Source organism: Anneissia japonica, unplaced genomic scaffold, assembly GCF_011630105.1.
Source record: "Anneissia japonica isolate Jap-2015-1 unplaced genomic scaffold, ASM1163010v1 scaffold665_len1252844_cov201, whole genome shotgun sequence".
Taxonomy (NCBI): Eukaryota; Metazoa; Echinodermata; class Crinoidea; order Comatulida; family Comatulidae; genus Anneissia; species Anneissia japonica.
In genome coordinates, this window is record NW_022757135.1 from 808517 (window position 1) to 822388 (window position 13872).

At 33.8% G+C, this 13872-nt stretch overlaps 1 protein-coding gene across 1 annotated transcript in view; it reads right to left on the bottom strand.

The window, feature by feature from the left end:
- Nucleotides 1–3139: 3139 nt before the first annotated feature.
- The window catches only part of LOC117124452 (DNA annealing helicase and endonuclease ZRANB3-like), a 78108-nt gene continuing 67375 nt past the window's right edge, over nt 3140–13872 (bottom strand). Inside the window, exon 7 of the mRNA XM_033270684.1 lies at nt 3140–3398. Within this exon, the coding sequence (XP_033126575.1) occupies nt 3269–3398 (130 nt within the window). The 3' untranslated portion in view covers nt 3140–3268. The remainder of the gene's footprint in view (nt 3399–13872) is intronic.

A 13872-nucleotide genomic window follows, 5' to 3' on the forward strand; every position in this document is an offset into this window, starting at 1 on the left:
TGGCCGACCAAGTAACAGCTTTTTCTCTGCTCTTTGCTGTGCGCGACCACAGCATACGTCGTCTTTGCCGGCCGTGTCCAACTACAGCGCACGCCCACTATTTACACCTCATCTTGGTCTCATGGTCTCATTTTGCCTTTGTGTGGCGAGCTGATACTGGTCTTCTGATGCAATAATGATATTTTTTTTTGTAACATTAGAAATCGTCTTTATGGTTTAACAATAAGAAAAATGTTGATTTCCCTATTAAAATTGTTAACCGTTCATTTGAAATTCAGTATCTAATCTTGTCTTGATAAAAAAATCTGGCTCCATGTCTACCGCAGCACGTAAACATCTAGGTCAGTCATCAACCCCACCATTATGTAGGCAACCAACTCTGTGTATACCGCACCCACACGTCTGCTTTACTTCTGTTCAGTGGTAAGCGATCTGCTTTGTGCGTACAGACTGATGATAACACTATGGAATAAGTTCATTCCCTCATAACACTGAATGTGGAATTTTATCGTGGGAGAAAATTTTACATTGGAGATTTCTACTTTCAGCCCTGATGACGGCTGCCTGTTCACTTGTTTGTGGTCTCTATTTTCGCTAATTAGACCACTAGAATTTAATCGTTGGAATAAATCAAACTTGCCTGGGAAATTTTTACTCACAACAATCATGTCTTGACGACTGCTTTAACATGCAAAAAAGACGATTAAGACACTTGTATGACAGAATATCAATACGTTTTAATTGCACTCTTCATCGTACCATAAAACCTTCATATTCTGCAAATTATGTGCTATTTTTGACGATCTACATTTTTAGATGCTCGAGTATAAACCCACCCCCACTCCCCCAAAACTTGCCGCAATACAGTATGGTAATAACGGATATCAACAAAGCCGGACACCATTGGTGGTTAAACAAGTACAACAAGTTAAACCAAAAAAAAAAAAAAAAAAAAAAAAAAAAAAAAAACAAAAAAAAAAAAAAAAAAAAAAAAAAAAAAAAAAAAAAAAAAGAACCCTGTGCACAAAATACGTAAATATCACCTGAATTTGATGAAAAGTATATAATTTCTAAAGATTTGTCCAGGTTATTAATGACAAATATCTGCCCATATATAGTCATGATGTGCCTATATATGGTAATGATGTGATGTCACCATGACCATATTTAGGCATGTCACACAAATAAATGTTAATAGTCTGGACAGGCTTAAAGTTACCATTTTATTAAAAAGTTTTTTTAATAACTAATACAACAAATCCTGAAACTATTAGTGCCTGAAGACACCTCATGACATTAAAAATGTCCTTTGGCGTCACCTCAAAGACATGATGGATGGATTTCTACAAATTTATTAAATTGCACTTTACTATAGTACTGTACATCAAATCCAAGTCGCTCCTAGATATCTTGTCTATGAACAAATCTTTATTTGATTAGTGGAAGAAAGTATTGATCTCTCAACTTCAAAAATCTACAGGATTGCAGCATACTCTTATTAACATTTCATTTTGAACTATCTTTAGGCATGTTTTGTTAATCCAACAGAAGAATGGCAGGTTATTCACACTATTATTTATCTTAGGTTTCGCAAAAATCAATGCATAGATGTCATAGGTACAGCTGTGACAGACCAAAACGCAAACAGAATTGTAAATCTGTTGGCAAATCTTCTCTTGTGAATTACAAGACCTTGATTAAGTTACAAATTAACCTTCCGTCTACTGATCATCAAGTCACTCAACAAGTTTACATTATCTTTATAGGAACAACTTTATTTAAATTTGTCAAATTATTTGTTTATCATTGTTTATTCTTTTCATTCTTTTGTTTTTGAATACTATGCTTGCAGAGAATACTCGAAGCTGTGAAAATACAGAGGTCCCAAGTCTACCGCTACTTGCAGTAGTCTACCGTTTTTAGCGGTGATCTACCACGTTACTGCAGGGGCGGCACCAGCGGGGGCAGGGGGCTTAATCCTCCATCGATCTGGTCAAGCCCCCCCTCCCATCGGCCAAAGCTTGTCGGGCAGTCGGACCAAAAATTTTTTTTAAAAATAAGCCTAGTTTTCCCATCCCAGTAATGTACTGCCTACTGTACGCCAAGCCAAATTTGTTTCAGCAATTGCTTCGTCTGGGTCTGATCAGTCAAGCAGAACATCTAAAAATCCCATTTTTAAAAAAAAATCTTGTTTTGGGAGGAGGGGACGCCCCCCCTCCCATACCCACCCGAGGCTTGGGCCTTTGGCCCTCAGATATATAGTTACACCCATAAATACTTAGCCTCCCAGTCAAGACATCTTGGTGCCCCCCCCATAGATTATATCCTAGAGCCGCCCCTGCGCTACTGTAAGCCTAAGTATTTCTACCGCATTAAAAATCCTCCCATAATTTTTATAAATTTAAATAATTAATTTTGAATATCAGCTCTAGCCAAGGCCTACAGTAGGTAAAAACATGACTCGGGATGTTAAAACCATCACTACCATCACTATTTATAGTGCATTGCAATTAATTACAGTAGCTGCCAAACACACAAAACCAAAACATACTGTTTGTTTATTAAAAAAGTCAATACGCTCACACTTGTGACACCACCTAAATCAGGGATCCCAAGTTGTGAAAGTCAAATTCCTGGAGAATTTGTTGTGCAGGACAGGCACAGCTTTTGGATGTGTGTAGTAGCTAAAATGCATGTATCAGGAAACATGTGTACACACATATCGCCATGTTCAATATAAAAACATAGAGGCTTGGGCAAGTTTAGGCCACTGTTAATAGTTTTTACTGCATAGAATAAATAATATCTGCCTTATTTAATGCACAAGAATGGGAAAATTTAGCTTAGCATAAGTCCGAATTGTGAAAATCTCTTAAAATCCTGGAGAAATCCAAGAGAAATTCAAATTCCAGGAGAAAAATAAACATTTTTAAAGTCGAGCTACTGTACGTACACCTAGAAAAGACTATGTTAAATACATTTTAAGATAACATTTTCGTTACTTTTATGTTTCTCTCAGCTACTACAGTATTATTATTATTGAATACAATATTAAACTAGAAGATGCCAGAAAAAAAGTGCAATTGATGTAATTACATAATATTGATGTATATAGTGTAAATATATGAATAATATATAATATTAAAATAGACCTAGGCCTACTGTACAGAGTATTAGATTCCAGAAAAAATGTTAATTTATGTAATTTCATGGTATTAATTTACATTGTGTAAATAAAAATGAAAGCAAGAGCAATTAAACTGTTTGATCATTGAATGTCAAGTTTTGCTGTATAGAGTAGTTGCATATTGGCTGAACGTGAGGCGTGTTGTATTTGACAGTCAGTTAAAGGTTCCCGACAAAATCTTCTGCGAATGGACTTCCTCAACTTGGGATCCCTGAAAATGAAGAATGTGTTAATGTTCATTTCAGTAAAATAGAATGTGTTAAGGTTAATTTCAGTTCATTCTATTTGACAGGCACACCAGAGTACAGTGTAAATGCAGTTTTTCAGGAAATTGGTAATTGGTCCTATGTTTTGACAGATGACCAAAGGCTGACAGCCCTTTGGTCTGATAATGAACTGTTTAGGGAAATTTTGACGCTTTAAACTTGGATGTAGTATTGTTAACAACTATATAGTAACTGCAAAACATTACTTTTCTGCAGTATACCCATTCTCCTATTGAACCTACTTTTTTTTTTGTTATGTGGAGAATGGTGCCTATGTATTTTATAAACACTTTCAAGTTCCAAACTGTAGCTCTGGTAAATAATTCATCCTTTTTCAATAATCCATGCACAAAATTTCCTTTGACTTTTATCCTGACTTCATTCCATTGCCTGTAAAGTAACCTCATATCCTAATTTCAATTGAATAAATTCCATCAATTATTTAATCTTTCAAAGATAAACCTGATGATGCGTGATCTATAAACAGTATCGTCTCAGTGGCAGCACCAGAGATTTCCCGACAGGGGGTCTGAAGTCTTGACGACAGGGGATCCAATGTCCCTGACAGGGGGTCCAACACCCCATCTACCGGTCCAAAATCCCCGCCGGACGTCTAAATACTCCTCAGCCTCACCATGCTTAGAACAAATTTTAAGAATAGACATCTGTAACTGGAAATTTCACTCTGTAAAACTGCATTTTCAAAGCAGCGTTCCCTGACAAGATACAGTAATTGGCTTCTTCTACAACAGGGGGTACACGGCTCCTGGATCGGGAAAATTTACCCTGCTGGTAACACCACTGTCTTGCCTTAGCAACTAGTGACACAAACAAAAAATGTTTACACTTTATACTGAATAAATCAATGAGCTAGTCATCCAAGGATAAACTTGATGGTGAGTGAAATGAACAAATGATGAGCACACAGTCCAAAATTCAGATTCATGGAGAAAATATATTAAATATTTCCTCCATGATTACATAGTACATGGCTAGGGAAATTTACTGGAGTATGGAGAAGCATAGAAACTTGCCATTAAATGAAATAAAAACGTTTTTGACTATCCTGCTTGATTTTAAACAAATATGCTTAACTATAGATGAAATGACTAAAAAAAAAAACCTAGAAATTTCAAACCTACCAGTCAATGTACTAATGTAGGCAACGTGATCTACGGTAACATCATATTTAATTTATTACTCTGGAATTGAAATTATTTCTAAATACATGATATTGGTCATATATATTTTCATGTACAATAATAATAATTACATAATAATAATTACTACTATTGAAGATTATTTATCTTAATTAGACTTTCTATATTAAATTCTTGTAATATCAGGAAATGTGTTTTTACAGTACAACCAAGAACAAAGCCATAAAATGACTGAAACCGAAAGGTCCATGGATTAATCTCAGATAAGAAAGTATAATACATACTCCAAGTATTGAAATACACGCCATCGTGTTGGGATTCAATATTTCGACATTAATTAATGTCACCATCAGGTTTAAGAGCATTAAGGGTTTCGTGATCAGTTTCGCATAACAAAATATCATGCTTGATACGGTGTAAAATGTTTAACATCTACACTATTGTATAGATATAATATTCATTTACATCTGATATAAGAAACATTGGAAATTTGACAGAACAGGTGGAACTTGCACTTTTTGAAGTGTATTTACTTTCCGGGGGGAAAACCCTAATGCTTGGTCCATTGATGTTTCTGCTTGGAAATTTCCCATGATGATGATAATCACACATCATTTGTATTAATTCTAACAAGAGGTGCATTCACCTCTGGAAAATTTGTATCTAGAATGTATTCAATTCATTATGAAAGACTTAAAGTGAATTCATAAGGTTGTAGCATGGTGGCTATGAGTCTGGCCATCTAATGGGTTCTGGGTTCCAGTTCTATTACAACCAAAAATAACTCACTCCCTAAGACTCAAGAGACAGTTTACATATAGTAGCATGATATACAGTAGGTATATATTTGCCTTGAGAGAAAGGAATTGCCAATACAGTGGTGGAGTTCGTTATTAGCAATCTTTGACCAATGTCTAAGAAAAGTGTGAGCTAAAAAAGGAGAGTTGAAGTAAACCCATAGCGGCAACCTTCTCATGCTCGTGATCAACAGACAATAAACCATAGGTACTTTACACAAAGTAAAATAAAAGGAAATATTCAATTGAATATCGATAATATTTGGTTAACACATTCTGTTGTCATATGATATTACCAGGGCATGCTCAGCCAAAAACAATATTAATAGTAAATAATAAGTGGGGCTGCATGGAGCATGGCACAGCATTCCAAAAAAAGCTCGCTCTCCCTGGTGACTCCGCTACCCATTGAAATTTTTGAAGCAAAAAAAAATTATGCTGAAAGAGTTAAAGATCAAATAATATAGCCAGCTAGCTTCTCACTTCATTGAGCCCTCCAACTTCACCTTTACGCCTCCTATCAGCCCCACCCCATTTCAATACTCCTAGAAACGCCACTAATAATAAAATAGTAAAGAAAATAATGATTGAAGAAAGAGGTAAGAATTACATCAATACTAATGGTAAAACTCCTTTTCTCCCACTTTAGCTCTGGTAAATGTTCTGTTGTACTTTAGGAAATTATAAGTAGATATTACTATATTTAATGGTATTTGGTAGGGCATTCCACTTGTTAATGCCTGAGAAAAAAATGTTTAATCCTGGGAACAATGAAATTTAATCACTTCCTCTGAGATTATAGTTATGGAAGTCACGAACTCAGCAACAATTTAATAGACATAATGTAAAGAGCGTTGTTGCCAACATAAATCTTACGATTATTAATCTTGGTTGACAACATCTTAGTAAAATTTCATATTTAAGAGCTTTCCATTCAAATGTATGGAAGAGGGCCAAATGAATTCAAATTAATTTATTTCTTCATTTTTGTTTTATCTCATCCAACAGCGTAAATGCCATTAACAGCATGAATATACGGTATACATTCATATTAAATTCATATTCATATTAACTTCATAATAATATAATTATTTTGTTGTGAAGATTTTCATTTCAGATGTTTGCTTTTGCCAACAAACTACAAAATAAGCTGTTGGAGTATAACCAATAGAAATTGTAGAAGAGTGGAAGAAGGGAAGAAACAATGAGTTCCAAGAGGATCTTGAGGTTGGGGAGTGAAATAGCTCGCTATGATTACGCTCATCATTTTGCTTACATTGCATTTCCTGGGGAGTGTGGGGGGGGGGGCGCATTTAACCATATCTTCCGGAAGAGACTTCTTCCAAGTAGGGACCCCTAGACTAAATACAAACATTGTTAAAAGTCAGAACATTTGATATGCGCCACGCCAATGGGAAAGAATAGCTGTGCTTCGTTAATAATAAAATACATAAATTTGTACCCTATTACCATGCACACCAATTCTTAGTAAATATCTCAGGAGTTACCAGCTTCAAAGAGGTCTCATTCGTTCATTTAATCTTCTATTTATTCGACCAATAAACATTTTTACTTCTTTTTTACCGAGATGTAGAGCGTTCATTGGTATTCTTTACAAGGATGTGCATTCTCATAACCGAAATATCGTTGCTAACGAAAAGATCATTGGTCAAATTTGTTAATATTTTGTACATTTCATTCTTGTGAATTGGGTATAAGAGAAAAATTGCAACATGTGGCCTTAGATCACATGACTAAATGAAAAAATAAATTTAATGCAGTAGAAGAAATACTTTGTCGCCTTATGCGCACTAGCGCACGAACAGGATTAAGTAACTGAATTATAAATAAGAGTAATATTGAATGTTTGGTATTAATGTTCACAAGATTCTTGATTTTGACAGTAATGGACAATATTTCGTTTGGTTTCTAATTCTGTTAAATTTGTTTAATCAAGTTGTTTCAAGGATAACTTTTTATTGCAGTTAATCTTTTGAATACAAAATTAATAAAGTGATATTTCAGATGAAGCACCACCATTATCTCATATGATAATGCACTCAAATCTATTATTTCATTTTTGAATTACACTATATTTATTACAAGAATGTAACTTTCATGTGATTTCCTATATTCATTGTGTATTATGGAATACCTTGAGAAAGAAAACCGTGTCCTAATAGGAAAATCCAAGTGTACACAACTTGGCGTCATAGCTCAGTTGGTAGAGCATCCAAACAGTAATGTGAGGGGACAAATGTTTTTATCAAATATTTATTATTATAAAATTTATTTATTGTTTTGTGCAACTTTTCTTTTTTTTATATATAGTTCTATCTTTAATAGTATTAGTTATTGGTATATATTTTTTATTAAGACCTGGAGTAATTCAAATCTTTCTTTCATGACAAAATGGTAATAAGTAGAAGCTAATATGTGTAGACTAAGACTATTGTTACACTAGTCCTATAAACAAATACCTAATTCACTGGCACTGCATCTCAGTCCTCCTTACATTTGGTGCTGATTGGGAGTAAGATACAGATTTTATGATGATATTTTCAGGCTGCAACAGACAGAGCCAACTCAAGCGGATCATTAGACCGAGTTCTTTGGCTAGGCTGCAGCCAACTTGAGCTGATCGACTGAGGGCCAGAGTAGGGGTGTGTCAAATTCTGGCTGGCGGAGTGGAAGCAATTGTGCAAACTCCCCCGATTGATGGGCTTCACACGCGAGGCCTAAGATGCTAGGCCTCGTTTGGCTGATTGAGCAGATCAACCGCGGGCCGTTATATTTTTAGTACATAAAATATGGCACAACAAGGCAAGGGTTTGTAATCTCAGATTATCTTGTTGTATGTATGTATGGGATCAGGATAACATCTAATCCAAATTAGTTTGTCACCAAAAAAAAAAAAAAAAAAAAATTGCAATCACCACAAACAGGCGTATTTCAAGAAAAATGTCTTAGTAAATTTAAATACACTAAAGTAAATTGCACTATTAAATGTACAATATGTTTAGCATGACAGTACAGCTAAGCATGTTTTAAAGAGAGCATACTTTAAACAACAATACTGACAATCCCTGTAGGTCAACAGGTATTGTATAAAAACCATATTTTACTAAATTATTTATAATATACAATTCCTTCCATACAGTACATCACACCCTGAAATTACGATGTCAAAATATCCTTTTGAGAACAAAGAGAAAATCAAACATTCATTTATTTCATTTTTTTTTTAGTATTTGAAAATGTCCTGGTCAAAAAAAAAAGGATTTTTATCAACCATCAGCAACTTATTTTAATTTCAAATATTTTTGTTTCCTTGTTTTTTCTTTGATTACTTGATATTTGGTAATTGACCTTCTATCCTTAGGGTAGGGTCCTTATCTTTTCTTTAAAAGATTTCACTAAAGTGAGAATATATCAAGACACCAAATCATGTAACTGCATATCTTATAAGAATCACATATGGATATTATGCATTCATTATTTATTACTACATTAATTTTGTGCACATATACAACAGAAAAATAATAGCAGTTTAACCAAGGTTAAACAAATAGTAGAAATAGTCTATCAAAGAAAATAATACCTCACATCTGATTATGTAAAGTGATTTTATAAAGAAAACAATATTAAGTCACCTAGCTGTCATGCAGCTATGTATGTGACTTATGCTGGCCATAGGAAATAGTCATCATTAAGGGTCATTCACAATTATCAACAATTTTTACAAGTGTATAAACAGTACTATTTTTCAGTACCCCTCACTCCCCTCTGAAAGTGTATAAAAATAGATTTTGCAAAACCATTCTCCATTTTTTTTATGAAGTCAACTAAAGTAATGTACTTGGTTGCTTAAAAATGAATATTATATTCATGGTTACATTACAATTTTACCATTTTTTTACATATTGCATGTTATTTTGAATCAACATTTTTATGCATATGTAAGAATGTACAAATTTGTTTACCCCCTAACCCCTAGCGTACTGTTTGTTCCAATAGCAGGTGTCCTCTCAATACTGGTGTCGCAAAGAAGGGGTTCTACTGATGTTGCTGCCACTGCAGTTACACAATCTATATGCAACCACCTCAGCTAAAGAAAAATTACAAGACCTTGAAAAATCACAAAATTATAGAATTTTGTTTTCAAATCTTGAAATATATTGCTCAATTAAAATTTATCATTTCATACATTTGCATGATCAAGATATTTGTAAACATGTTTTCTGTATTATTTTGCTATATTTATGTACCAGGGCTTCCTTGAAAAACACTGACGGTCACTGAATGGCTACACCCCGATTAAAAAAAGATTAATTAATTCCCTCCTCTTAAATTCACCAGGACCAAAATCCATATCTGAAGATCTGGTGAGCTGTAGTCATTAATGGGGAATAATCGGATATCAGTATTAAAGAATATAAGATCAACTAGCAAATTCCATAAATACTGCGTGTAAATATTACCATTTAAAAAAAAATAACCAAACATACTTTAATTGTTAAAAATTGGACACAAATACAACTCTTGCTTTAAAAATTGACTTGTTCAATTTTTTTTTTTAATAGCAGGCATAGGAAAAATTTAAAAATATACTTTACTAAAATTTTTAAATAAAATTGTTGAAAGCCCCAACTGAAAAAAAGTATAGAAAGAAAAATTTATTTAATTTCATATACTTTAATTAGTTTAGAGTTTCTTGTTTGTATTATATGTAGTTTGTTTGTAAAGTTAAATATGTAATTTGAAGCATTTCATTTGTATGAAAATCTGTGTCTTGAGTACTTTTTGCATTTACACTACACTAACATAGTCGCAAGTTTGAAACTAACTGAGACTTTATTTAAAAGCATTGCACATGCAAATGTCACCAGAATCAACATTTAAATGACATATTCCTGCAATATTTTCTCCCATTGGAATAAAATTGTAAATTTTTTTTATAAATATGAATTTCTATAAATAATTATTCAGTAAGATATTCTTCCTTTTTTGGGTTGTTTGCCTAGCATAAATTGTATTTCATAAGTAATTTTATGATATAATTAAAAGTATAGCATATAAAACCTGGCTCATCATATACAAATTTGAAAAGAATTTGTATATGATGACCCAGATTATATATGCTATATATAAAATCTGGATCACCATATACAAATTTGAAAAGAATTTATTATTTTTATTGATTGGTATAGCAGACCAGATCATGAAAACAGATGTTTTATTTTATTGTCTATGTGATATGATTACAAATAAACAAGTAACTAATTACTAATTACTAATTCAGAAATCAGGAATAAGTTATTTTGATTGTTATAATTTTATTACAAACATAATATAATATATATATATATATATACTCTGAAAGTGTATAAAAAAAATATTGATTTTACAAAACCATTCTCCATTTTTTTTAATGAAGTCAACTAAAGTAATGTACTTGGTTGCTTAAAAATGAATATCATATCCATGGTTACATTACAATTTTACCATTAGTTTACATATTGCATGTTATTTTGAATCAACATTTTTATGCATATGCAAGAATGTACAGATTTTATTTACCCCCTAACCCCTAGCGTACTGTCTGTACACTTGTGAAAATGTAGATAATAGAAATACACTTTTGAGTACTGCATTCTCTGACCCCATGACCTAACACTATTAATTATTCTTAATGCTAGATATCTACAGTACAATGTGCCACATTTTTCATTTAATGTAGATACAAGTAGAAAAGACAAGTCATGACAAATTATTTATTTCATTAGAAAATCAATGTGTTCCAGCAGAGAAAATCCACCTTATGGCACTGTTGTTAAAGGGATTTCTGTTTGGTTGGAACTGAGCAGAAGGCTGTCTGTGATTTATTACAAAACCTTATACATAGAACAATCTGGTATATATCTTTTTTTAAATAAATTGAATGAGAGGAGAAAATAAAGGCGGCCAAATTCTTGCTGGTAATCATACAGGCGACAGCATTGCTGTAATAGTACACAGTGATACTTAACCCTGACGATCACAGTTACAATGCCACCAGCTTCAAATCAAATAAATTTTTTTTTACTTGCAACATGGATTACATACAATTCAATCGAGTAAATGGAACAAACAAAACAAAGCAAGCAAGGATTGCAGAGCGGGCATAAGCCCATATAAACAACTCTCCTATACAGCAGATATTTTTCCATGTGTAATATTAGAATTAAGAGAGGTACTTTAACCCTGGCAATGATCGCACAAGTTACGTTTACTTATGACGCCGCTAACTTCGGTACAGATCATTCATGTCTTATAGAATTAAGAGGTATAAAGACACAGATGATCTATGGCCAAACTATTTTCCATTTGAATAACCAAATAAATGTATGGCACCACAAGCTTCAGTATGCATTCAGTATTATTGAGACATCAATTACTATCTAAACCAATTTTAATTGAAGAGCAGTGGTTAATACCTAATGGGGCGCCCAAAAGTATTTCACCCAAAAGGTACAGTATCGGTAGTTGAAAACCACCTCATATCAACATATTTTTGCAGTTACCCCTCCCCTCACTAAACCATCAAACCCCTATTAACTTAAACAGTACACTTCTACATCATCACACTCCCACATGCCAATACTCTTAAATATTATGCCACTGTTGCAGAGATGCCAATGAATAATAAAAAATAAAAAGATATCACGAGAGTCCCTTTCAGACAGAAAATACCGCAATAATACCCTAATCACGCTGTCGTTATTGCCGGCGCAGACCCTTTCACACAGCTAGTTAAAATCCGGCAATAATACCGTATCCTGTCTGAAAGGGTTCTCGCGGAAAGGAGTATTTGATGTCTGTGGCGTTTGTGCTTGTTAACAAAGAGGGCGCAATTTTTTGTTTACTCAATTAATCCAATATGGCCGGAGATGAAGTCATAAAACTGCTGCTTTGCAAAAGTTTTTTAATGCTTGCTATGTTTGCAATACATATAAATTTGAGAAAAAGAAGGTTTCTTATGCATTTCATTCAAGTGGAGAAAGAATTTAGGAAGCGTTTATGGCGAGGCCGGCTTGAATTTCGAGCAGCTAGGTGCAGGCGACTTTCGCGTCTAAAGAACCGTCAGCTAGCGATTTCAATGGCTTTGTTAGCTGTGGTAGCGGTTGATGGCTGCTTGTGTGACCGTCTGATTTGTTATGCCTCAGTGCGTAAGACGGCGATGAACCCTGTACCCTTTCACATTGAGTTGGGAAAAACTCGCTACGGCATTAATGTGGTATTAAGACTAGGTCCCGAGGGGGTCTAACTGAAGCTGGCGTTTATTTACCCATTCACACAGAACGCCGGCGTTCAAGAAATACGGTATTAATACCATTTTTGCAGGTCTGTCTGAAAGGGGTATTTCTGTCCTAATATACTAATATCTTTTGGTATGATTTATTTTTGTGAAATTATGAAAAAAAAAAAAAACACAATTTGTATTTATTTTTATTTATATATTAGGTATAAAAAACCTCAAATCATCCAAAAGGCAAACCTGTGAGTTTACATATTGACAAGCATGAAAATATTAAAACAAGTCACAGAAAAACACAAATTACAAAAATATTACATTTGTATTTTGTATTTCTAGAAAAACATTCAAGATATTCAATGAAAATATGTACAAAATACACAATCACAAACCAGCACAATAATCAGATGACTTCTGGAAGATTCAAATTGCATTTATCATAGCATTCAAAAAATGGACTGAACTTTAAGTATTAACAAAAAACGGATAAGCCTTCAAACTGGAGCCACCATCTAATACTTGTGTGCCAACCAGACATCTTTATAGCCAGCAATTGATAAATCTAAAGCAAGGAAGTCTGAACAGATTTAGAAAAAAAATATGGAAATCTTGTCTCAGAGAATTATAAATCACATAGTTTTACAAGAAATAATGCTAATACAAAAGACGGAAACAGACTAGAAATACTAAATTAATAACAAACTACTGCAAATTTAAAAAATAAAAAATAATGTAAAAATCAAATCTATGACTAGATTAAAAAATTGTATCATTGTGAAACAACTGTTATTTACATCAAAAAAATAAACACTGTAGCATTACACAGTTTGAATCGAGTGGCTGAGCAGTAAGGCAGGGGCACCGCTAACTACAGTGTTAACATTGGTGCTGGTTCCAGCCGCTCCTCGCCATCTGAACTTAAAATGGAGGTCCAGTATAATACATCTCGTGTGCACTTTAAGAACCAATTGCATCGTTTGGAAGAATAGGGGTTAACCCGATGCAATGTTCATTCCCGTCTCCGTCGTTGCCAAATGGTATGAACATGTAGCAAATACAAGCGCCTCATACGGCCTCTAGGCAGGGGGCGGTGCTAGCGGGGGCCCAAGGAGGGGCAAAGAGACCACCGTTGGGGACCCCTTGACCCCCCGCTTGGTACCCTATCGGG